This window comes from Hesperophylax consimilis, chromosome 6 (assembly GCF_061612785.1).
Source record: "Hesperophylax consimilis isolate HC1 chromosome 6, BYU_Hcon_1.0, whole genome shotgun sequence".
NCBI lineage: Eukaryota > Metazoa > Arthropoda > Insecta > Trichoptera > Limnephilidae > Hesperophylax > Hesperophylax consimilis.
The window spans coordinates 26,251,666-26,279,230 of NC_142841.1; the positions used below are offsets into that span (position 1 = coordinate 26,251,666).

Genomic DNA, 27,565 nt, shown 5'->3' on the forward strand with positions numbered 1-27,565 from the left:
GTTTGAATGTTTTTTATCATGACAGTCATTTTCAAAATATGTTACAGCGGTTTGCGCAGTATTCAGTTGCTTTAAATATTATTATCAAAAACGTATGAAAAGAATACTTGAATCAGGTCTCTGGTGATTTTCTTGTTCAAATGATTCTGTTAAAACGAGTGTTCTTAAAATTAGTATGCATCGATAACAGAAATTCAAAACAATTAATTTAATTAAATTCTGTCCCCGACTGCGATGGTTTCTCGCAAATCTATATAAATAAAAATGTAAGCACGGGTTGTTAAACAAAATTTGAAAAATTCATCAAATTTCAAAGCTGATTTTCTGTGAAGTTCTGTGAAGGTGCTAATCAAGTTCTGTTATTATTTTAGTTTTGTGAAAGAACTGGCCAATAATGATATAATAACAGAACTAAAATGTTAATTTGTTCATAATCTTAAATCTCGGAAACTTCTTCAATGATTGCTTTGAAATTTTTACACAACTTTGCATTCGAATTCGCATGTATTTTTAAATACCCATATTAAATAGATGTCACATGTGAAAGGTAAAAGAGGTAATTTTATCATTGAAAACACCTACCGAGTGCTCGGCCGAGTCAGTCAAAATTTAGAGTATTAGGAGTTTTCGACGTTTGTTTTTATAAAACTAATTTTTCATACTTGGTGATACCATGCCTTCTACATGTGATAACCTCTACTCTCCAATAAGTTGCTCCACGGAGCAATAAATCAAATGACTCGGCCCAGCACTCAGCAGATACGGCCATAAAAGCTACACGCGCTATTGTTTCTCTATCTGCACAGACAGACTGCGCCTCAGCAACGCGTGGCGGGATACATCTAGTAATCTTAATATTTTTTTAATATTCAATAATCTTTAATATTAATCTTAGTCAAAATAATCTTAATCGTTGTGCACAAGTCTCACGCCTATTTCAAAAGAGATTGTGGAAGGAAAAAATTCAATCGATCTTCTTTGTAATTTCCTGCTATTACTAAACACATATAAAAATATATATATCAGTAATAAAATTCTTAGTCTTTGTTGATAATTTACTGCTTGTAGATGTCAAATAATAGTAATTTCCTTGCTGCCACTTTTCTTTGTTCCGGGAGGTCGGTCAATACAAATCAAGGTTGTTCCGTGTTTGATAAGCATTTTAAAGAAAAAGTTCCAATACATGTAATAGTTTATTATCGAATATTAGCGCATGATTTTTAATGATAACTATCTATTTATTTACATTTCAGTACTAATCGTCAAATTTGCGAATTGCGAAAAGTGAATTTTTCAGGAAATTTGCGGTGAATCAATATTTCCGTGGCTCTCGGCGAAAGTGAATTGTTCAGAAAATTTGCGGTTAATAAATATTTCCGTGGCTCTCGGCTAAAGTAAATTGTTCAGGAAATTTGCGGTGAATCAATATTTCCGTGGCTCTCGGCGAAAGTGAATTGTTCAGAAAATTTGCGGTTAATCAATATTTCCGTGGCTCTCGGCTAAAGTAAATTGTTCAGGAAATTTGCGGTGAATCAATATTTCCGTGGCTCTCGGGTAATGTGAATTTTCCAGGAAATTTGCGGTGAATCAATATTTCCGTGGCTCTCGGGTAATGTGAATTTTCCTGGAAATTTGCGGTTAATCAATATTTCCTTGGCTCTCGACTAAAGTAAATTGTTCAGGAAATATGCGGTGAATCAATAATTCCGTGGCTCTCGGGTAGTGAGAATTTTCCAGGAAATTTGCGGTGAATCAATATTTCATTAATAACATCGTACTTTTATAACTGCTCAAATTTTGAACGCACAAATACAACTATACTCATATTTTACTCATGGTGGATTTAATAAAATTTCAATAATCAATACGCTGCTGCTGTAAATCAAACGTGAATGTGACTAGAGATTCATCTGACAAGTTTTTTTCTTTACAGTTCTTTTTAGCTGTTATAAAATTATTTCTCTTTACTCAAATATAACATTATATTTTTCAAAGCCATTGATTTACATAAAAAGAGACATCTTGAATTATTTCCCTTTTCTCAAACATAACATCACCTTTTTTTCAACTCACCTTTTACAAACCCGCATTCCGATAATACCTTTCTCGAAATAATGAAGATAAAAAATGTGTTATACTTAACTCCATTTGAGCAAAAATCGAGAAATACAACTTTCTACTCTAGAGTCACGGATTCAGGGACTAATATTGGGTAGTTAAAAATGAAGACCCGTAAAAAATAAATCGAAATTTCTTTTCAAATTACTGTGGAAATTTGAACCCTGAACCGTGTCAAAGAATATCATTCTCTTCAAAAATGCTTTGTTACGTAAATTGTATCACGCTATTTAATATAAACAAATTATTAATATACAATTGCATCAGAAAACCTTCATCGACCAAACGATTTGAGTAGAACGGGGAAAACAGACGATACAAAACAGTTGGATACGGTATTTACGTAACGCTGACTTTTGTCGGTGGCAGCGGGTGATGTTTCCAACAATATTACCCAAACCACTCCTCGAACTCAAATGTTTGATGCGAGTAATGACGCAGATGATGACTGATGACAAATTGATGACTCAAATTACGTATCATTATGACATAAACGTTGTGTTTTTTCAAGTTTTTCACATTTGTAACAATATTTTCAATTTTCTAATATTTTTAAGGTGAGAACTTTTCGTAATGAGCTTTGTTATTGAACTACTGATATTTATTTCCAGTGTAAACGGCTGACGAATTTATTAAATTACATAGTAGTTCTGTGATAGCTCACGCCAGTCGCAACGGTCATGCGCTCTGGCGGAATAAAAAGGTACTATCAAAAATGACTACCATATTTTATTTATTTATTCAAATACAAACGGCACGACACTGGCCAATAACATAAATATTAAGTTTAAAGTTATAAAGTGTAAAAAATGTTTTAAATGTATAATAACTAAAAATGTATTAATAATATTTAAATACAATAAAATAATATTACATAATCCTAAATAGAATTATTTGCGCACTACGCCAAACTTTACAAACCATAGATTATTTATTATTAACCTTGATTATCGAACGAATGATTATAAAATTACTGTCAAAATAACCAGTTATTTTAATGGTTCAAAGTGTCACCACGCCATTTTCTCAAGAAACGTCAAAAAATGTAAGTCAATATCTGTTAAATGAAAACAAAATTGTGGCCCGCTTCAATATGCGCAATCTTAGTGCGATTCTCGATAATAATTTACAATATAAATGTATCAAATCACAAACAAAGCAACAAAAATGCTTGGAACGAATGTAAAACCCTTGACACGATTAACCGGACACGGATCCCTCAAACAAATTTACAAACAGACGAAATGCAAAGTGGTTGGGTCAAAACAGGACTTCGCTACGCTCATTCAACTATATGTATATTTAAGTACCTAGATAAAAAAGGGCTATTGAAAATAATAATAATAAGCCTTTTATTCTGAACTTCTATTAGGTACATTAATATTACAAATGTTTCGTTTGTTATAATATATCCCGAAGCTCAGTTTGCCTCTTGGCATAGGCCTCCTCTAACAATTTCCATTGGGACCTGTCACGCGCTACTCTTCTCCATTGATGTTCAGCCGTGAGTTTTAGGTCGTCTTCCCATCTCATGTGTTGACGTCCTCTACTTCTCTTGCCATCTCTGGGATACCAGTCAGTGACATTTTTACACCATTTCTCTTGTGGGTCTCGGATCATATGACCTGTCCATCTCCATTTTTGTTGGTATATTCGGGTATATCTACTATATATATATATACTATATCGGCAACATTAGTTATAGCAAAATAAGGGATATTTTGCTACATCTCACTCTGTCCTGTTTTCTTATTCCTGTCAAACTTCTCTCCATGGCTCTCTGGCAGCGTTCCAACTTTTCTCTGTGGTGTTTGGTGAGTGCCCAAGTTTCGCATCCATAGGTGACGACTGGAATTATACACGTGTTGAAGACTTTCCTTTTTATTTGCATACTTAGTTCCTTGGATTTCAAGACTTCATTCAAAGACCAGTATTTCTTTCATCCATTTGCTACTCTTCGCTCGATTTCTTTAGTGGTTTGATCTTTGTGTGATATTATTTGTCCAAGATAGATGTAATCTGACACATATTCGAGTGGTTGGTTGTCAATTTTTATAGTTACTGGATCAGAGTTTGTAAGCAATTTTGTTTTGTCTTTGTTTATGCATATTCATGCTATTGAAAATAATTATGTGGTAAAATTTTAAACTTTTAATACGTTATATCTATCATTAGTATGTTGTATTTTCCCCTACTAAATTTATATTGCGTTTTTCCCATTTTTTATTGGAGCTCTTTGAAATGTAAACGGCCATTAAGGCTCCGTAGAAAGCGTTCAAGACGAAGAAGAAGAAGGTTTTAAAGGGAGATGTGTAATTACGAATGTTAAAAGGAAAGCGCTAATATTTAAAAAAAAAAGTGATAACTAAGCGAAAATTGAATATGTTTTGAAGTTGCATTTAAAGATCCACTGAATTTTTTCATACCTATAACATGTTATATCATTCAAACAAGCCCTGCTTATTTATGGGGGTACATCAAATACATATATTATGTATTTAATAACTGCAATGTAATTCGTGTATCTTTTTGTTATTAATAAAAATAAATTATGTTACACTTACATACATAAATTGTCAATTACAATGAATAATAAATAAACGTTAAAAAAATAAAAAATAAATGTTAAATAACAGAACAAAATGTGTTTTTAATAATTTTCGGAGCTTACTTTGCGATTTTTTTCTATCATGAGTGCATATAATTTCACTGTCTGTTTTGCAGAACCATGTAATTAGTTTATATTTCATACAATGTACCTAATGCGTACACAGAATACGATTAAAACTTGTTCACTCTACCTAGGTAATTGTGTGTTTTTGGAATAACACAACATTTTGGCAATCTTTTTGCAAACTATGACTTAAAACATTCATTTCAATTCGGTAAATACCAATTAGGTTTTGAATTATAAAAGCATACAACAATTTATTCATGTAAATATTTTTATCTTAATATTAATAAATAAATTTACAAATAATGGCCCAGGGCATTTTCAATTACAAAATTCGGGTTATTTAGATAAAATCAAAGGATGGCAGGAAAAAAAACCTTATAAAAGGGTACACTAGGCATGTTTATCATCTTAATAATATTGGTATTCGGATTAGTTAAAAAAATGCTGTAAATTTTAAGTATTTCTGATAAGTTCCACGAAACCGCTTTTTTATTTAGTGTAACGTACCCACATATTATTATGTAATATTACAACATGGGTAACGTTTCTCGAGCTAGCTATAATAATTATGGTGTAATTATTTGTAAGCTGGATACAACGGAGTATAAGCTAACTAGAATTATACAGTAGGTTGCAGGGAACAGTAACAGCGAATAGCGATAGCCTCAAAGAACGCGAACTTTGCGTGTGTAACGCGATGCCAACAATAATAATTTCCTTTATATTTTTTGCCTTTCGCAATGTTTAAGCCAAATTTAAAACCATCCCTCAACGGAGTGATTTCCCCGCCCATTTCGATAACAAGAAATAAACGCAGATGTCTAGCATTAGTCTGTGACCTAGAGAATAGAGAATTTTCATATTACAGAAACGTCTGTATTCCTGACCAGATTAAAAGGAACCGGTTCGTTTGCCGTTACTGGATCCGTCGATATTATTTCTCTGAGGAACCGGTTATTTTTTGAACTGGTTTCTTTTGGAATATTGCAGTGACAACCCATGTAACGCATATTTCAAATTATGATTTTTATATGAATACCGCACAAGAGTTCCAACTGCTATCTAGGAACCGGCGCCAGTGATACTATGGCATCCGTAATAATGATATGTTTTAAGACGGGCGAGGGAAAAGGAAGAAGATAGGAAAGATTATACAATTGTTAATCTAAAACACATTCCTTACATACATGTTGTCTAATTTTTTATCGACATTATTATTATTTTTGTATTATTTTATTTTATTTTTCCAAACTTCGTTTAATTTAATTTACTTTTAATATGGTCCGTTTTATTTACATAGACATGTAGAAAAAATAGTATTGCTAATTTAAAAAGAATCTCTTCGGATTGTTGGTAATCCCAATATTTTAATCGGATTACCAATAGTTTGGAGAGATTCTTAATAAAAATTAGGTATACTCAATTCTCTCCGTCCATATAATATATTGTATCTTATAAAATTGTAAAACAGTGGCTTCAACATGGGTGGGTTCACATTATCAAATAACGTTTTGTAGAAAACAAGTTAACATTTTTAACAGATTTCATTATTTTTCAAGCTTACTAATGGTGTGCATTCGAAAGGTAAATTTCCGATAGTCGTACATTAATTTAAAAAAAAAACATTGTGTAAAGCGTTCAGTTATAAATATATTATAAATCTGGACGCCAATTTTTTGTGTCCATTAAGGGTTAACAATATTTTTTTTTATCCTACGGCAAATATATCGTAAATACTTTTAGCTTTACAAATACTACAATAATTACCTACAATATCCCGTGATTTTCCATGGGTCTGCGCTGCCATGAGCATGAAAAGTGTTAATATACAGGGTGTATCGGCACGTACCCGACAAACTTTAACCAGGTATTCCTTAGCACATTTGGAGTAAAAAATGTAATGGGCACTTTGCTGCCCCGTAACATTTTTTTTAATAAAAAATTTACCATTCATATTTTCACCACATGTCACCAATGTTTTATCCTTTGTCAAAGTTTGAAAACCCGTCTGGCAATATTTTGTTCGAGTTTCGTTGAATAATGCACGTACGTACCTACGTTGGCGCGCTTTTACAATCACAACGAAATGGCACGGCACCATTCGTCTCATTTTGAACTATTATTATTTAGTGTGTACGAAAGAGCGAGGACACTTTTTGACACACTTGCTAATAACAGCTGTTGAACACGAGATTCAAAAAAAATGTTACCGGACAGCAATGCGCCCATAATTTTTTACTCCAAATGTGCTGAGGAATAGCTGGTTAAAGTTTGTCGGGTACTTGCCGATACACCCTGTATATATTCATAAATATGTGTAATAAGACCGGTCGGTGGTCGCTCACCCCTGGAGGAAAACGTTCAATGAATATTCCGGCGGGAAAATCTCACAGGAAATAGGTCAGTGATTCCCGCGCAAGCCTTTTCTAGCGTATCTCCCCCCCCACTCCTCTCCACACCAACCCCACCCCACTAGAGTAGCTACTTCAGGTTCCACAATACGCTGTGTAGGTTCTGTACTTCACACAAGGCGGTACATTCCACCCCTTTGGGCTGGACTGGCTTGCATTCAACTCGCGACCTTTATTTAAAATATAACTTTACAAATAACACATCATATAGTTACCGTTTTCACCTGTGATGCTGTTTGGAGTGATTACATTGCGAGATGTCTGACAGGCAGTAAACATTTTAAATTTGTAAAGTATTGATTTACTTTTTTTTGAATAAACTGAAGTTATTTTATGCATATATTATAGTTATCATATCTTAAGTCTCGAGGAATCATTTTATGCGGGCCTTTCCACCCATGAAAACGCGTCCATCAACTGCCTCGCATAGTACGATTAAAATATAATAACGACTCATAAAAAACCCAAACAAATCCTTCGTAAACTTTAAATCCCCCATTATTGCAGCCATGTTACCTAGCAAAAATATTTTCTAATCAACCAAAATAAAATATATTTATTCTATAACCAATATTTAAAATCATGATGAAAGAGAAAGGGGCCTTTTAGGCTTATTTTTTTATTTGTTTACATGTGAAAAAAATATAATAAGCAGTAATTGTTGATTGAGGTACTAGTACATACTGAATCATTTGGCGGGTTTCAGAGCACCTGACCGGACATCAGAAGACACGGGTTCAATTCCCGTTAGCGGCATTTATTTTTATTCAGGAGATATTTTCAATTTGTATTGATATTTCAGGCGACTAATTATTGATTATAATTATTTATTATCAGCATTGAATTTGAACAATTCATCAAGTTCTGTGAAAGTCATATCCTATTCTCTTATTATCCGAGTACTGTGGAACAACTAGTCCGAAATGAAATAAAAACAGAACTTGAACAGAATTTTCGAATTTCACCTTAGAAATTTGTTGAATGAAAATTCTTTTAAACAACCCGTCCTAAGTATCCGCAAAAATAACTTTTTTACCTTAGTTTTTGAATAACATTTTTGCTTATATTACACATTAGACGGCAATATTCCTGTCCATCATTGATCTATTATTTGTTTTATCTTTACATCCGGTCATAATATTCTGCTTCACGTTTGTGTGAAGCAAATGAAGCACACAAAAAAATTTTAATATCCAGGGTAAGTGTTTGCTTTGATAGAGCCTTATTAAATCATACGTAATGTTAGAACTACGTAAACTACCTTAAAGCAGGTCACGAGTCATGACGTCACGGCGTCACGAGAACCCTGCATCGTCCCTCTGACATCATCCCGAGGTGGGGTCATTGTCCCCAACCCGTGACGTCATATCTCCCTATGAATACAGCCTCCACACTTAATAACTCGGGAGGGATTATGTCTGTTGGAGACTAGTGGCTCGTGGACTGGGTGGCTTTCTGTCTATTTGTTATATCATATCAAGCTACGTCTCACAGCCTTCCTTTACCAGGAAACCGATACATGTGACGAACAACTTCATTCTCAGACGTACGTCGACAAACAAGTTAAGGCGAAGCTTAATGCTAAATCACTATTTTGATTAATCTTTATAACGAATTGGTGTACATTATGAATTCCAAAAAATATGCTTTAGATAAATTGAAGGTTTTCCTATCGTTTCGTTTGAGTAGAATACAAATAAAATAATAAATTACTCGATAAAAAATATAAATGTAAACTACAAAAAAAAACAATTGTCAATAGAAATGTATGAACGCGTAAAGGAAACAACTTTAAAAAAATACAGTATTATAGCTAAGATTATCTTTGACAGTTTCACTTGATTAACTTTTTTGCTTTCTTATAAAATTATTTACAAAATAAATAAAAACCAGTTTTGTGCTTGAAATCAAACGATTCTAGACTCCGTTTGTCAAGCGATTTTAATGCCTATTGCCTACAATATAAGGTATACCAAGAATATACACATTTTTGGCTTGTAGATTCCTCTTAATAACCTACCTTCTCAAGCTTTGTATCTGACGATATAAACATACCAGAATTATTTTATTTTTTTTTTTTACTTTCAAACTAAACAATTAGTCAGCTTATTGTGTTTTATCAAATACTGGATACGATACGTTATTATTAATCTCTAAATAGTATAACGTCTGTTTGTGCGCTTAGTTCTTCTGAACTACGCAATGTATTTTGATAGGGTTTTCACTTTAATTTAGGAAATTTCTTCCTGCATGTTTATATGTATAAAACATTCATATTTTATTTGTATAAAGTAGAGAAAATTCGATGTTTATAAGTCATAAAAAATATATTTTCGGGCGCAATATTCACAACCTCAAAACCATTCGCAACCCCGAGTAACGTCGGGTAAATGTCAGCTGGTTTATAGATAAATCATTGATCTTGTCGACTTCATATGTATTTCATAAAGAATTAATAATAATTATTATTATTAATTATTACAAATATATAATAATTATCATCAAAACATCATGTTGTTATTATGCCGGTAGCCGAGCAGAGATAAACTTATTATTTGTTTAATTATGTACTTACCTAGAGTACATACATCAGTGATAATTTACCAACCCGCAACGTAGATACGCAGCCCGCATATATTTTATTTATAATATATAATCATTTCACGAGTGTATCCATAAAAAGAACCAGAAAAAAGTCAACCCGTAAAAAAACAATGTTTTTTTTACTGTGGTAGAAATATTTAAAATAACTTTTAAACTTAAAAATACAAAAAAATAATAATAATTTTGGTTTGAGTAATGATTGAACCTTCCCAGGAATTGGAGTCGACAACTCTACCAGCCTTGCCAAATGCCGATCGGGTAGGATCGACATTTATTAATTTAATATATGCTGTGATGTCGGAGAAATGCGTATATATCCGCGTGTGTGTACGCGATTTCCACCAAAATAGATTAGAATGCATTGTCATCGACAGCGAGTCTGTCTGTCGAGTTTCAGCCCGATCGGGTGCAGGGAAGTGGATTAATTACCGCTTCCAAGATTTGCATTCATTCATTACCGAAAACAAAAGTGAAATACGAATAAATATATGCGATTTTGTATGAATTACATTGAAGTCAATTCTATGGTATGGAGAAATCGCCTGACAGCCATCCATCTTGTATGACAAACTTTTGAAATGATTTTTTGTGTTAAGTGGCATAAAATAACTATTTTCATCTTATTTTTATTTTCTTAACGAATATGAGCATTTTAATGCATTTTTGGTATTCACATAACAATTCATGAGACAAGGAATAGGACATATCATCATAAAATTAGATTCACATAACATTAATACATCTTGCCCCTCACCCCGCGGCTTCAAATTGTTTTCGAATAGCTCTCTGTTCAGGGCCTTTATTTTAGGTTCATGGTTGAATCAATCTAAACCAAGCTCATTCGCTTGTTTACCAATATACCCATTTTCACATTAATAAATAAATTCACATACAATATTATGTTAGTATTTTAGCTGTTACGTGACGGGGTAACATATGCGAGAAGGTCTGTTGTGATTGTTCTGCCGCCGATGACTCAATGGCCCGTGGCTACCTTTAATATTCCTTCTTTTATTGGCGCTTTGCCCAAATCAGGGCATTCCGAATCGGTACCAAATAACAGCTGAATTTAAAAATAGCTCTACACGTTTAGAATCCGTAGACAGCAGATACACAGGTATACAATATACATGTACGACGGACTTATTCTTTTCCAATAACGTGAATCAGAATGATTAACTATACCTACAGTAAATTCTGTAGACAAGTACAGTTCAGTGTTATAGGTAGACACTACACTGCTAATATCAAATTATTTTGGTGACGTGTTTTGGAGGTCACCGTTACATAACTTTCTCGACCAGGTTTCATTTGTACCCAGAGCTCATTCGGTATTGTTCTGCCCATCTATGTAATATTGTATACTTCTTTGGAGGATTGTGATTATCGCCAATTTAAATAGGTTGTTGGCTGAATGATTCTGTGGTTCTCAGCAGATATCCGCAGAATCCAAGGTTGCGTGTTTACTCTCGTTGTGGAATAATGAGAATTCAGATATTTCCAATTTAGTTTTTATTTTTATAAAACTCGCGTTACATATTTTTAAGAACAAAAGATCGCGTACGCTAGAGGAGATTTAGGGCTAAACCGACGGCTAGACTGCTGGAGACAGAATATTTTTTTTTGCCGCGCGAGGTATCGCGCGCAAGTTTACAGTGATACCAGTCTCACATGAATTTAGGTAAAAGTAATGTTGTCATTATTTTCGGGAGATGTAAACTCCCTATAATTTACCCTACACTTCTATGGATTACGCGCTGCTTATATTTATATAAAAATCTCTGTGATTTTTTTCTAGCCAGCGAAGTTAGTTTTTTTTCTTTAGGGATACGGAGGAAAAATTCCATCACACTAAAATTCTCGGAAATGGGGTCTGTGTGTCTTAGATACACTCACAGACACTCATTGAACGTATAAAGTCACCGGAATCTAGTTCACTATAGATATGGTCTGCATACACCTACGTTCGGATGAAGTGATGTAAAGGCATGCCGTTAATAGCTCCATTGCAGCCTCTCCCTGTTGATCATCTACGACACACACGGAGAAAACTTACTGATACTATACCACAGCAGGAACTATTGCTAATTTATTTAAAATCTATACAAATTATTCGTATTCCTGTTAAGAGGAAGCTACAAGCCAAAAATGTGCATATTTTTGGTATACCTTATATCGTAGGTAATAGGCATTAAACGCTTGACAAACGGAGTCTAGAAACGTTCGATTTCAAGCACAAAACTGGTTTTTATTTATTTTGTAAAAAGCAAAAAAGTTTATCAAGTGAAACTGTCTTAGCTACAATACTGTATTTTTTAAAAGTTGTTTCCTTTATGCGTTCATACATTTCTATTGAAAAAAATTTTTTTTTAGTAGTTTTCATTTATATTTTTTAATGAGTAATATATTTTTTTTATTTGTATTCTACTCAAGCGAAGCGATAGGAAAACCTTCAATTTATCTATAGCATATTTTTGGTATTCATAATGTACACCAATTCGTTATAAAGATTAATCAAAATAGTGATTTGGCATTAAGCTTCGCCTTAACAGAGTATCATTATAACGCGAATGTGTTATGAGGACGGCGGAACACGGGTTCGTTAAAATTCTAATATTGTGGCATTTCGTCATTAAATTTATCAGGAAAAGAACACCAGCATGAACACGTGTTCGGATATATTCTGAATGGACTGATATTTTATTAGTAAATGGATGATTTCAATCACGTTTTTAACAGGATTTCCAATAAATCAGGCACACTCATTTTTCTCCATACTAGAAAGAAAAATTACGAGCTCTAAACAGCAGGAACATTTTTTGGTAAATTTGAACATGAATCCCCCCCCCTAAGAAATAAAAAAACTGGTTATCTTTCTATAAAAGTTTCATTTATTTGTCATAAATTCGGATTGATTAATTCATACATCAAAGGCTTCCTCCGGATCCCGCGTGCCCCGTACCCCGTGCCCCGTGCCACGTGCCCCGTGCCTCTACAAGGCCCACCGTTATTGGCGTCTGGCACGCGAAACTAACCTATGTAATAGTACTAAACTTACTCCGCTATGGCCAAAAATTGGTTCCATGGTTGCTTACCAATCCCAAGTCGTTTATTCCGTGCTAATGCAAAACTAGACGGATTGACTATACAAACCAGACAATTCTGTATGATAATAATCACGAAGTATCAACCTCGTTAGTCTTTCCTTTTTGTATTATCTACCACCCGATGTTTAAAATGAAAATGTTTGACTGAAAGAGTAGACAAATGGAGCGCAGATAAAAAATAAATTGAAAAGCTTTTACCGATTGTCCTAAAAATGATCTTTATCGAATAATTCACCCGGATGTGTAGGTATTATTCCTTCTCTCTCTTATGATTAGTTTATTTTGTTGAAATTCCGTGCAACAGGACCACAAAAGCGAAAAGGATGCAATTCAACGATGAAAAAATGAAATATTTACCTCCAGCAAATCATAATGATAAAATTGAGTAAAAAGTTCAAAACTTTTCGGAGGTATTTTATCCAGTAAAGAATTTTTCCTCGTCAAACATATTAATGTAAGTTAAAATCAGTCTAGTAAATACAACCATCAGATGGTAATAGTAACAAGGCCAAATGAGCCAAATTATATTTGGTAATGTGAGCCTCTCTGAGTGCTTAACCCGTACTGAGGCCCCAATTTTACTATTTTATGTTACATAATTTGTAACATAAAATTGTTACATAATTTGTAACATAAAATAGTAAAATTGGGGCCTCAGTACGGGTTAAGCACTCAGAGAGGCTCACATTACCAAATTATATTTTATAAAAATCCTCGCGGAATACCTAATTTTCCATGTAGGCTCCGAGTCTTGGCGTGGCATTATAAATGACGAGGTGTGGAATAAGGCTGGGTCAATATCAGCTTTAAATATCTTATCTGCAGCTGCGGCGAGGGAGGTAATACTATTAAAATTACACATCATCATCGTCAATTCCCTCTGCACGATCTGACAAGTTGCCGGCATCATTCGTCGATATCCAGATCAGACAGACAACTCAATCAACTGCGACGTGTTAGCTGTCAGCCGTCAGCTGTGAGCTGTTAGCTGCTAGTCTGAACTCACGCATTTCATCTCCCGCTCAATACTTTCTAATAAGAGCCAGGAGTTTTTTTTCCATTTAATTGAATTAATGGACGAATCAAATCAACTTCACTCCCAGTTATTTATGTATATAAACGGAAAATTGCAGCATACAAACTTTTCTTTCGTACCTACGTTATAAGCAACAGGGCTAAGACCTATTGCAAAATAATTTACGTAACATCGTTGTTGTTCTAGGACACTAGCATACAAAAAACAGTAAGTTTCTTACATATATGCGTGTAGATGAGTGAATGTAGATTTAGCTTTTCTTATGCCTGCTGGGTTACCTTCGTCTGTATTAGGGTGTCCTCGTAGTGGGTCCGCCCTACATCGGTCGACAATCTGAAATAATATCGTCTAATAAATCTGAACATGCGATGTTTCCAATGGGCCACTTTGCGGAAGTTGCTTTTCAATGCTCGTCTTGTTATGATGTTACTTTACAATATCTATTTTTGCTGTGGTTTACTTCATAATTTAGCAAGGTAGACATAGCGTGCTTTTCATTGGAGGTAAAAGTTCATATGCCCACTAGCACAGCCTATATCCTTTCAAATGATAATAATATTCTTCTCATACTGAAGGTTCACCTGTTTCTCTTCCGATTGTAAAAATAAAAGGAAAGCTCTCGCTTACTTCTCGCTTCCTACCCAGGAACTCACCAAATGCTGATCGGGTAGAACCGTATTTATTTCGTATATCAACTACTGCAATGTCATCTGATTTCAAAGAAATGCGTGTATGTCCCAATTGATAGAATGCATTGTCATCCACAACTAGTCTATCTATCGAGTTTCAGCTCGATCGGATGTCGGGAAGTCTGTTAATTTCCGCATTCAAGATGTTCACTCTTTCAATCAATCATTCCCGAAAACAGAAGTGAAATTGAAATAGATGTATTTAAAACGCAAATAATATAATTGTAGTTAGGTTGCACGAGAGATATTCAAAACGGAAACTTATTTTTCCCTCTCTACTTGTAGCCTCAATGTGTAAATATCGCACCACTAAAATACTTTTGCCTTGAGATGCGACGACTTCTATCAATCTTCCCCAAAATGATCAGTTGGGTTATTTTGTACTTGTCACCATTCTTCCCAGTGTGACATTATTCGTTTTATACCTACTAAGTACAATAATTTGTGATAAAAAACCTTAAGGGCGCTGTTTTAGGTTTTATGTATTACCTGCGCCTTGTCTCCTTGGCAAGTCGGCGCCCGGAGCGGACTGCTCCAATTGCGATAACTGTGCAGAACCGGACCTGGAGCCACCATACTAAACTGTGCAGGGTATTTTTTGGATGCACCTATATAAAATATATATATACACACCTAATGCTGGTTGTTTGGTAACCGATCCAACATCCTAGGCCTGCCATACACCTTCAAGTATACTTGAGCTGAGACTTATGCAAGTATACTTGAAGGTGTATGACTCATGCAAGTCAGGAAACTTGATCAACAGTGTGCAATATTTGTCCCATACACCTTCAAGTATACTTATATAAGTCTCAGCTCAAGTATACTTGAAGGTGTATGGGACAAATATTGCACAATGTTAATCAAGTTTCCTGACTTGCATACCTAAGTCTGGTAAAAATAATGAATTTTCAAGTTGTATACTTGCATAATTATTCTGACAGTCTTTCGGAGCAATTTTCAATTCGCTGATAAAATGTATTAGTTAAATTAGTTCTCGTTTTTTCAACCAGTCTTTACACCAAACAATAAGTGGTTTTCTGCCATTCTGGCTTTTTTTAATAGCTTACAATCGATGATCAAGCTGCAGGGATTGTCGTCTGTAGACTCCGTGGATACAATTGATGGGACCGTTGTTCGCCATAACAAGTATGCTTGAAGGTGGGCGTTCATAAGGCTGCATCAAGTATATGTACTTGCAGATGTGCGGTCGAATCAAACATATTTGCGCAAGTCAGGAAAAAGTGACAAGAATACTTGAATGTTTCATTAAAATACGTAGCGCGCCATGTTCCATTTCTACTTCAAGTTTCCGTCTCCATTTCGACGATCGATTCCACAATTTGGCAGAATGAGAAATGCAAACACAATGTAGGTCGATATTATATTACTACATTACTCTTTGTGGTAGTCGTTTTTATAAACGAAATTGTTTTATCGATCCGGACTTTAAACCGGAAGATTGGATTCCATTGTTTGTTGTTGTCGTCACGGAAGGTTGAGGGTTCTTTCGATTTACCTTCCGTTGTTTTATTTTGTTTGTTTATTCCATCTGATTGAATAAAATCGTCCTGCAGTATATGGCTCCATACATAAATAGGTTGGGTTAGGTGAGATTAGGTTTTCGTAATTATGTTATTTTTTATGCGAATACCGCACAAGTCCAAGTATGTTTCTTACAGTTATTGCTGTACGTTGTTTGTTAAGGCGATGCACTACGTCGTGTAGTATTTTAAATTGAGCCGCTATCAATAACAACCCTTACATAGATGGCGATAAGGTTTAAATTCCCGCTTAACACCATCCGCCTGTTTTGATTTATGCAAGAAAAAAACATGGCCAAAAAGTGCCTTTTATTTTATTTTGTGGATGTTCAGACATAAATATTTAATTTTTTTTCGATCATTTTATAAATAACTTAATTTGCCACATTATACAATAAAATCATAACCGAAAATGGGTTCGTAAGTAGGAGATTTTGAACTTTAAAGCAGTTTTCATAGGCCTTTACATTATTTTTTTCTGGGCTTATAAAAAGACTTATCTGAAAAATACTCGATTATTTCAAAGGCCAAGATGTATTCTACTCGCAGTATTTAATTAAAGCATCTGAAACATTTCTAGGCGACCAAATTTTCAAATCAAAAACACATGATTTTGCATTACTACGTATGGCATCGCCTTCAAATATGAGAACATTTGTTGCCCGTCTGACCCTTGTGCACCTCCCAGACAAAAAACCTGAATCCGCCCTTGGTTATGGATTACAACGTATTTAAATTGAATGATAAAGAACTTACTTACGACTGCGATATCCCTTTGCGATAGCTTCGGAACCATTGTTGGAAGGTAAAAATCAATCGAGTATACCACGACGCTAAGGAGGGCTGTTGACTGCTGAGTGATATCTTCCATGGCTGTGTTGTTGATCCGACTCTGTTGTTGATCCGACCGTGTTGTTGATCCGACCGTCTTGTTGACCCGACCGTGTTGTTGATCCGACTGTTTGTTTGTCTGTTTGCAGTGTGGTGATATGCGCGTGGTGGGCGCGGTGAGCGTCGGAGCGCTAGCGCGGTGGGGCGCGGCCGGGGAGGGCGAGCAGGGGGCGGACTACAGCGCATTGGGCCCCCGGCACCTGGAGGCCCCCTTCCCTGAGGACCAGGGCATCAACAGGAAGATCATTCTCTGGTAGGTAGGTGTAGGTGGGCACAACACACTCATTACTCATTAGATATTCTTCCGCCATATATTCCCAGGGATTTGTGTGAATTACCGCCGTCATCATGCCATATTTTTCCAAAAGCGTGCCTTTATTCCACACGCAAGCAGACATGTCAAGGTTCCTTAATCCAAAAGGCCGCATTACATTATTTAAGTTATCTCAATTTGGGAGGCGGTTATGGGTACCGTCTTAAATTTATTGGATAACCAACACCTCTGAAATATATACGTTTGGTGACTTAGCAGGGGTGCCCGGGTTCATGTGGTGAGGTTTGTCCGGATCTTGGTGGCGGATGCGCCTGCCCACTAACCGTGTAGCAGGACAGATCGCGAGAGATTGGTTGGGGGAGTCCTTTTAACCTCTCCAACAGGACTAATCCAACAGGAACATCGCCTTTGTACCACAGCGGGAGAGATGGATTCATCCGTCCGTCACTCCTGGACACACTGACCCCAGATTCCTACCGACCCCTCATGCTTTCTCTTGTTACTTCCCTAAAAATACCCTCCACACAGCATCCCCAAAGATGGCATGGACCCTGAGAGTAATTATTTTCCTCAGGTCCTCCTGTCTGGAGCTAATGTAAAAAAGGTCTTATCAACATTAATTCAAATGGAGTTATTTTGAAATAAATATCCTTATTTTTTTTCTCTATAGTGGATAGTAATCGTATCCACAACCTCAACTGCGGAGGACGTCTTGTTAATTCGCCGATAAAACTGTGATCTTACGATAGTCTTTCTGCACCTTCTGCTTCTAGGCACGGTGACATATCCCTGCTGGAGGTGGACGCCATCACCAACACAACTAACGAGTCTTTGGACGAACAGAACATTGTAAGCGACAGAATCTTCTCAAGAGCCGGCTCAGGACTAAAGGAAGAATTACACCTTGATGTTAAAGGTAATATCTATTCTGGCAAATACCATCCCCATTACCTCACTCTATTTACTGCAAAATAGGTATACAATGGATACCTACATAATTTCATTCCTTTTCTCCCTCAAAGGTTTAATTTGAAATTATTTTAACGGTTACACATCACACCTACATTGAGCGCTATACTCAGATGAAGTACCTCGGCCTCACCATTGATCCATATCTCAAATGGAACATTCATACTCAAATAATTGCAAACAAAATAAGAAAAACCATGCACTTTTTCAGAATTATACGAAACTTTCTCAGCTTACAACACCTGAAAATGATTTATTTTGCAGTCTGCCAATATATTATTGGGTATGGTATCATAGCATGGGGAGGCGGCACTTCATCTGCACTAGACCCAATCATAAAGGTTCAGAAAACAATTTTAAAAATAATTCTAAGGCTACGTATAATTACAGATTCGAATCTAATTTTTAATATTATGAATGTGTTTGATGTTCGGCAGCTATATGCAAAAACTATCCTAACTCATCTATACTCAAATATACATAATTACTACGAAAAAAGTTCAAATACACGATGTACTGGAAGCAACAACAAAACTTACTAAAAATACCGATAACACATACTACGTTTGGTCAACGAAACTTTAAATACTTTGCAGAAAAAAATCTACAACATTCTTCCAGACAGCATAAAACAATGTGATTCACAAAAAAAATTCAAAGATAATGTAAAAACTTGGATCAAAAATAAGAATAGGGCCTTCACCGGTGCATTCACCCAAATTCGCAGTTATTGAAGTCACCACATTATTGAGCGAATACATCTTAATACAAGTATAGGTATGTTCAAAGGTATTAGGAACTAACACGAAAAATTCTGCCTCAACACAGGCTAGCCTAGTGAGGCGGTATTTGAGAAACCTCAACTAACTGCACTTTTATTTTCTTTTTACCTTCATAATATTATGTTTTTATTTTTCTGTTAATTTCATAACCTTAAAAATAAAAGTTACAAATCAATGTACACCATAATATTATGTATTTATAGTTGTAATGTGTAAACTTTCCCAAATAAAGATATTATTCTTAGTCGAACAACTACTAGCAGTTGCCGAAAGGTTGTAGTTCATACTGCTTGACTAATTTATATGAATTCTTTTATAAATTTTAAATGTGTGGAACCAGGATAAAACAAGTATAAAAGGTTTTTAAATTAACGTTATTATTATTGTGGATAGCAAGCCGAAAGTTTCCCATTCCTAGTTGCATGACCATAACATAAAACAATAAAATAATGGTTTTATAGTTTTCTTCTTTTTAAATGCAAAACCATCTGTCTCGTCAGTCTGTAATCCACTATGTATAAAAATAGCCATCTTCTGATAGTAAATTGTGTTGTAATTACGTTGCAGAGTGCCGCACGGGAGACGTGAAGGTCACATCGGGCCACAATCTACCTGCGCGCTACATCATCCACACCGTAGGCCCGCACTACTCCACCAAGTATCATACGGCCGCCGAGAACACTCTGCACCTGTGCTACAGGTACTATTTGACCCAAAGATATTAGAAGAACGAGATATGCTATGTTGGCCGCCGGACCGTAGCCGGAGTACTACCTAATTAGGGTACTTTGAACGGTATCGGGACGTGTACGCACAGAAATCTGTTCTATGTATTAGTGCGGATACCTTAGCGCAAGCGAAGGTGTGCAGTAGTATTGGTGAACAAAACCGGCGACACTCGGCAAAACAATTCCACTCAGTACGAACTGCGCATAGCACATCTCGTTCTTCTAATATCTTTGATTTGACCCATTCAACCTAACTACATCATACCTAACCAAACCTTAAAGTCATTATAATGAATATTCCATAAAAATTTATAATTAAATGTGGTAAATATCCGGGATTGCTGGCCATGAAATACGATTTTTTAATAATAATAAAACCTTTTGATTCACCTAAATTACTTACTATAAAATGAAAATTCGCTTTCGCTGTATGGAATGACAGCCATTTACAATAATTTCTGTTCGTTATATTTTCTTATGTTAGTATTCCTAATTCTACATGAGTGGCTAGATCGTAGCCGACTTGAATATTATTTTATTTAATAGAGCGGAGACGGTTTACATATAGTTCCCTTGAGCACTTAGGCCATAGGCCCATTGTGCTATCTCCCTTTTTACCTCATTCCTTTAACAGTACGCCACCTTTTTATAAAGATCACCAGGGTTGTTATTGGATATGTGGCTATGTCTTCTGGTTCCACAATGTGTGTTCCCAGATCTCATCTCTCCTCTCCAATCCCCCTTGGTTTCCTGAAGGCCCCACAAGTGAAGAGAGCCTCATCTCTCCTCTCCAATATATTTTTTTTTCAGAGTCTCGCCAAAATACTACCTCCCTAATATGCATAGATTAAATCAGTGATACTCAACCTTTTTCTTCTGGGGGCCACATTCATATGTTTGTAAAGCTACGCGGGCCGCAACACTATACTGGTCAGTGTTGCCAACGGTGTGAGCTTGATTCCCCCTTTTATTATTCGAAATCCATGGGGGGGGGGGGGGGGGGGGGGGGTTGTTAGAGAATTTCTGTAAAACATAATAATTCCCCACAAAAAAAATTCAAAATGAGTGCTCCCACGAAATATTTCAAATCCATGGGGGGGGGAGGGGGTTGTTACAGAACTTCGCTGAAAAAAAAATTCCGCACAGCCAAAAGCATCATATGTAATTCCCCACAACAATTTTTCGAAATCCATGGGGGGGGGGGGGTAGCTACGGAATTCCGTTTTCGAAAATTTCCGGCCTCAAAAAATATTATATCAAATAGAATAGATATATAAAGATTTTGTTATGTTTAGTAGCCTAAATGGCGATACATCGCCTTCGTTGGTAGTAACAAGTAACACTGGTAACCATTTAACTTTGGAACTGTCAAAAATTTATGTGTTGCCACGAGCAAAATTATTTGCGCGCATATTTGTCTGTCAAATCTTTGTTTTTTAGAGATAGATCCAAGCTTGTGCAGTTATGGTGTGCAGTAGCAACACTCTTATACCATATTATATTATATAGATAGTATATTATACTTATACTATCCTCTTCGGGTTTCAATGTCTGTACGTCAAAGTCGCAATTAATCTCAACTTAACGTGATATAGAATGCCAGATTTTGTAAATCATGTTCCTGATATTAAATGTATTGAGGGCCGCACAAAATAGCTCGGCGGGCCGCATGCGGAAGTTGAGTATGACTGGATTAAATGGTAATGGCAAATTTTCTAGCCACTCCTATAGAATCAGGAATACCAACGTAAGAAAATGCAACATGGACATAAATTATTGTAAATGGCTGTCATCCCATATTCCGGGTTCAGTCGGTGAGATTTTAGTTGAACGACTTTTGTTGAACAAGATTTCTTTCAGACGTTTCAGTTTATTTATAAATATATACCGATATTGATGATCAAGATGGCGTCAACTGAAATTATTTGTGCGTGCGTCTCAATTATTATTACTATATGTTGCGGAACGAACTTGAGAACATCATTGAAAAAGCACAAAAATGTCATATTTGGGTTAGAAAATGGATTCTAAGAAGAATTGAATAAGCCGCATCTAATACTATTTTGAAAGAGATAAGCATTACAATATTAGAACTTATTGACGAGTATCGAAGTCATCTACGAAATTCGGATAAACAGTTAAATAAAGTAGCCGAATTCCGCTGCACGCATAATACTCATTTTTTTATAAATAAAATTATTTGATTTCAACTTAATTACTGCGGGAAACAACAATTGGGGAGATGGAAATACATAAACAAAATAGGTTATTAGGTTATCTGTTTGGGTTATTTAAAATAATTAAGCGTATTTCTTAACCTTCAAAATTAACTCAGAACGTGATTGAGAAAAATGGATCTTTAATGCATTTTTACCATCTCTCTCGAAATAAATAGTTGTTTCTTGTAGTGTAGGTAAGTTGAGACGAAGTGTTACTTTTTTAAATTTTGCATGCTAAGCATGCATCGAAGTTTTTTTTTTTTAAGCCTGTATCCCGGTTGTTTATTGACATCAATTGTTATTTACAAATCATGTGCGCTACCCGACTCAATAGACAATATCTGTTCTGAGCCGGGTGAATGGTGGTCTTACACAAGGATTATACTAAAGCGTATCTTTCACTCTAGAAATACTAATACTAATCCTAAATCCTTCTTGTACATGGTTCTGTTTCCAAAGACAAGCATCTCTTTGGTAGAGATTAATAAACCTGAACATTATGTCATCCGACCACTGCAGACATTTTTTCATGAAGATGCTATGAATAATATAAACCACTCCATGATCCTAAATAGAAACGTCTTCTTTCACTAAATGACTCAAGGAACTCAAAATCGCTAACGAGTTGAAACATGTGTTTACACGTGTTGATTCGGCATTTTAACCGCAAAAGTAGAAGGGCTTTCAACTTTACTCTCTCAAATAAAAACTTGATCAACTTTGTCAAAAGAGTGTTCAGTGTTCACACTTGTCGATTAGCTTTCAAGTGTCAATTAACAGAGAGTTGATCAACTAAAATCGCCACGTCTGAACTGGGCAATATACAACAAAAGCGAATTTTCATTTTACTTAATTTAAAATTAGAATGTCAAAATTAAAATATTCTCTATTATAAGTAATTAAGGTGAATTAATTTTTTTTATTAAAAATAGTATTGCATGGCCAGCGATCCCGAATAATTACCTAAAAGGATAATTTAAACTATAAAGTCACCCCAGTGACATTGAATCACTACAATCCTTTTATGCTGCTGATTTAATTAATTTATTTTGGTTTTATCTCTCGTCAGTGCCGACCCTTGAGGTTAATTATATTGTAATTATAATTATCTTAGTACATTGATCATCACCTTATAACCTGTAAAAAAATGGTAATATCATTGAAGAAACGTTACTAGTAATGCCATCTATAGATATTTTGATGAAACTTTTAACACAACCATGTCGCTTGTTGGTTCGAAGCTTCGCTAGAGGTGGCTACAGTTTCAGTTATTATGTTTCATATTATTTACAATTTTTAAAGTGGCACTTTATTATCAGTTGTGTATCTTCTGTCAAAATGTAAATATTATGAAAACCACTGTAAAATAATTGATAAACTTGTCGAATTTCACTTCACGCTTAACACGCAAAAAAATGTAAATAGCACTCGGTTTCAACTTAATTACTAGAAGGAATAACTATTTATGTGGTGAGAGATGGTAAAAGATTCAGTTCCATTTTTTCTTAAAGTTAAGTTCTCAGGTTAGGAAATCCGCAAAAATTATCAAAATCACCCAAACTAAATCTTTTTTTCTGCATGTTTACTTAAGGTTAAACGCAACGCTCGTTTTATTCTACGTGTTCACAGATGGCGTTAATTAATTAATTTTGTTTAAATACGCTTTTGCAAGGTATTGCTTTACAATATTAAGACAAATCATTTGTTTGCACCCGTATATACGCAATATGAATATGAATCAATAGTTTTGTTCGTTTAAAGACTTAATTCTTTCGAGAAAGGCACACAAATACAATATTGTACCGATGATTCAATCCAATATTGTATTTGTATGCCTTTCTCGATAGAATTGAGTTTTTATATGGACAAAACTATTTATTCATATTCATATTGCGTATATGAGGGCGCAAACAAATAATTTGTCTTAATACTGTAAAGCAATACCTTGCAAAAGGGTATTTAAACAAAATTAATTAATTAACGCCATCTGTGAACACGTAGAATACAACGAGCGTTGCGTTTAACCTTAAGACAAATTATTTGTTTGCGCCCGCATTACTTAAATAGTTGTCTCCATTAGATATTTAATTTGAAATCAAGTGCTGTTTTTTTTAAAAGAGCCTTTGCATGAAGCAATGCAGCGGAATTCAACAAGTATATCAAATAGTAATGGTTGTCATAGGCGCCAAGATTGTGTACAAATGATAAATAGCATTTAAAATATGCAATATTTGTATTGTTTATAACCAGTAAGATAATCATAATATTTTATCATTAACAATACTATCAGAGCCCTTGTTTTTTGCATTTACTGTTTTTAACCTTGCATTCGACAAGCGATTGTTTCTTGTATTTTTTTATTATTTTGATTTAGCAATTTACTTACATTTCAGTATAAAATTTAACCCTGTATTTTCGGTTTGCAGAAATATCTTATTCAAGGCCCGTGAACTCGGAGTCCATTCTCTCGCCATCTGCCTCGTGCACTCCGTGAGGAGAAACTACCCCGCTGATTTGGGAGTCCATATTGCTTTACGTAAGTTCCCGTACTTCGTTTACGAATCGTAAACGCATTGATGTATTATATTCAGATGAAACATGAAGTAAAAAAATAGGTTCCACTATTTTACCCCTAACTGACCTCCAACGCTCATCTACCGAATCTGGTCAACGTGCACCGCTTATCGCGTTCTAAATAATAATCTTTGTTTATTTCAGCTGAACAGAGTGGTGAGTGCAATACTCTGTCTGTCTTGTAAGGGCATACATAATATAAATTAAATGCAACATAAAATTGAATGTATATAAATTAAAACATATTTAACACTTATATTATGGTAGCTTGAGAGAAATTCTCCATATATGATGAAGGGGTGCGCCCTGCCACTGGGCGATGGCCTGGACGAGAGTTTTATTTGATTTCCGGTAGCACTAACTAACTCATCCCGGCTAATACATTTTGACATTAGCATGCAATAGCACCTCTAATTCTATAGCTCTATGGGTAAACGGGTCTTTTTAAATTTGTGTTGTTTTACTTTTGAGGTACTAAACCGTATAGCTCTTTCTCGTCCTTCTTGATCAAACATTTTCCTTGAAAATGGACACTGCTAGTCTATCCAAAATGTTGACTGAAGTGGACGGAGTTAATATGACTCAAAACCCCAAAAGTAACACTTATTGGCCAAGAAAATTCTAAATCATATCTAGATCTTTAATTTGTTTAATTTGTATTCACGGTTAGGTATGCTCTCTCTCTACTTTAAAGTGTTATATGAATTTGCATCATTTCTGGGTAATTCTCTGGAAGTTTATCGCTGTGTCAATTTTATAATCTCAATTTTAAGTCAATATCGTAAACATGTTGCACAAACATAGTTGTGGAATGCATTACTTCAAGCAAAAAATACCCTTTATTTGATACAACTTAATTGGACTGCTTTCTAAATCTTTTTATTTTCCTTCTTTTGAATAACAAAAACTGTATAAAAGTTATTACCCATTAAATACAACATGGACAATTATTAATATTAAATTTACAAATTAATAGGTTTCTTTTACAAATTTTTCTCATGATGTTTTCGAATTTTTTTTTCAATAGCAAACAAAACTATATTTCAAAAAGGACCACACTACATGGCCATTAAAGTATATAACAACCTTCCACTAGCATTAAACAAATAACCGATTAAATTTAAATCATCACTAAAAACATTTCTTTTAAACAAATGTCACTACACCTTAAATGAATACCTTACATAAATTAAATACCTCTGTTTTTTTATTTTTTATTTACATACATTTGTTAACATGTATGTAATTGTTGGGTTATGTAATATAATGTGTATTTGTTGGGTTAGCTGGAAGAAATAGGATGTAACCTATAAGCTATACCCTTTGTACTCTTTTTGTGCAATAAATATTTTTTTGAATTTGAATTCTGTAAACTTCCGTATTCTTTCAGGAAACTTTTGGTGATCTTCAAATTTATGTTGTGTTTTAGTTAATTATATTCTAATATCACTGAATCAACCCGATCTAGCTGACTGTCGCACAAGTTATCTATGCTTGGATTTCGCTTATGGCCCTTTTGCTTTTTTTTCTCTAATGGTGAATAACTGTACAAAGATATGTTTTTTAATAAATATCTGATACAAATTTCTAAATACATACCTACATTATGTCAAAACATGCCGCTTGACGCAATATATTGAATAAAAAATGCCATAATTGTAAAGATTAAAGCTCGATTCCATAATGTATTACGCGCAAACTGCAAGTTGGTATTGCTTGTGCAGTGGTAATCACAACCTGCCGTACTGCTTGCACGTACTTGAGCTTTCCACAAGCTTAAGTAATTATGACAGTATCGGACCTTTACATACATTTTTTTCTTATCTGATTTCACTTTGACGTGCAGGTACCATCAGACGTTTTCTAGAGCGCTACGGTTCGGGTCTGCACACGGTGATCCTGGTGGCCCCCCTGCGCCTGGAGCTGTCTCTGCTGGAGGCTCTGGCCCCGCTGTACCTGCCGCGGGGGCCCGGAGAACAGGCGGGGGCTCGCTGGAGACTTCCTTCCGACACCGGGGGCGCGCTTGGAGAGCCGCTGCTGCCTGATAGACAGATCCGCATCATCGACAACCCCCAACACAGCGCCATGGACTCTACATATGATATAGGTAACCTCACCTCAATTAATGCAGCAAATCGCCTAGTGTTAGCTACCCAAATCGAACCTAACCTAATGGGAAAAATGTGTTCTCAGGACTTTATTCTTATTATTATTTAATGCGCAGGCAGCATTCTGCTGATGCGCTCATATCTGATATCACAATATATTTAACAGTAATTGAGCTGTTTTAAGTTTAAAATAAGCTAATCCTTTATTCTCTCCAAATACGAATCCAATTGAGCTTTAAATTGGTTTATATTTGGAGCATAGATGACACGTTGTGGAAGTTTGTTCCATGCATCCACTACTCTATTTGCAAGAAAGTGTTACCTAGGATTGCATGCAAAAGGTGTTTTATTCATTTATTTTTAGCATCCATAGAGATTTATATTTTTGTTGGTGGTGAAGATTTCTCGCCAGGCAACTATAATGTTCATATAAAATTTCACTCTAGTCACCTCTTTCTCTTCTTTCTTTTAATGTTGGTAATCTTAATTCCTTAAGTCTATTATCGCATTGCCGGTTTTTAAAAGTTTTTAGTATTTTTGTAAATCGTCTCTGTACACTCTCTATTAGGTCTATATCTTTCGCAAAATATGGACTCCATATTCGGAAAGAAATTTGGAAATATTAGGAAATGTATTGGAAGTCGAAGCCTGTGGTCTTATTGTGGTCAATGATAGGACTCACTCTTACGTAAAACTACTGTGGGCTCCAAAGATATTAGAAGAACGAGATATGCTATGTTGGCCGCCGGACCGTAGCCGGAGTACTACCTAATTAGGGTACTTTGAACGGTATCGGGACGTGTACGCACAGAAATCTGTTCTATGTATTAGTGC

At 35.1% G+C, this 27,565-nt stretch overlaps 1 protein-coding gene across 4 annotated transcripts in view; it reads left to right on the plus strand.

Annotated features, from left to right (window-relative positions):
* Positions 1-27,565, plus strand: part of Gdap2 (ganglioside induced differentiation associated protein 2) — a 213,550-nt gene that overhangs the window by 98,292 nt on the left and 87,693 nt on the right. For all 4 annotated transcript variants that reach the window (XM_089632502.1, XM_089632499.1, XM_089632500.1 and 1 more), the window contains exons 3-7: positions 17,167-17,330; positions 18,125-18,267; positions 19,670-19,802; positions 24,476-24,585; positions 26,470-26,730. In XM_089632502.1, coding sequence (XP_089488628.1) covers positions 17,176-17,330; positions 18,125-18,267; positions 19,670-19,802; positions 24,476-24,585; positions 26,470-26,730 — 802 coding nt within the window. In that variant the 5' untranslated portion in view covers positions 17,167-17,175. The remainder of the gene's footprint in view (positions 1-17,166; positions 17,331-18,124; positions 18,268-19,669; positions 19,803-24,475; positions 24,586-26,469; positions 26,731-27,565) is intronic.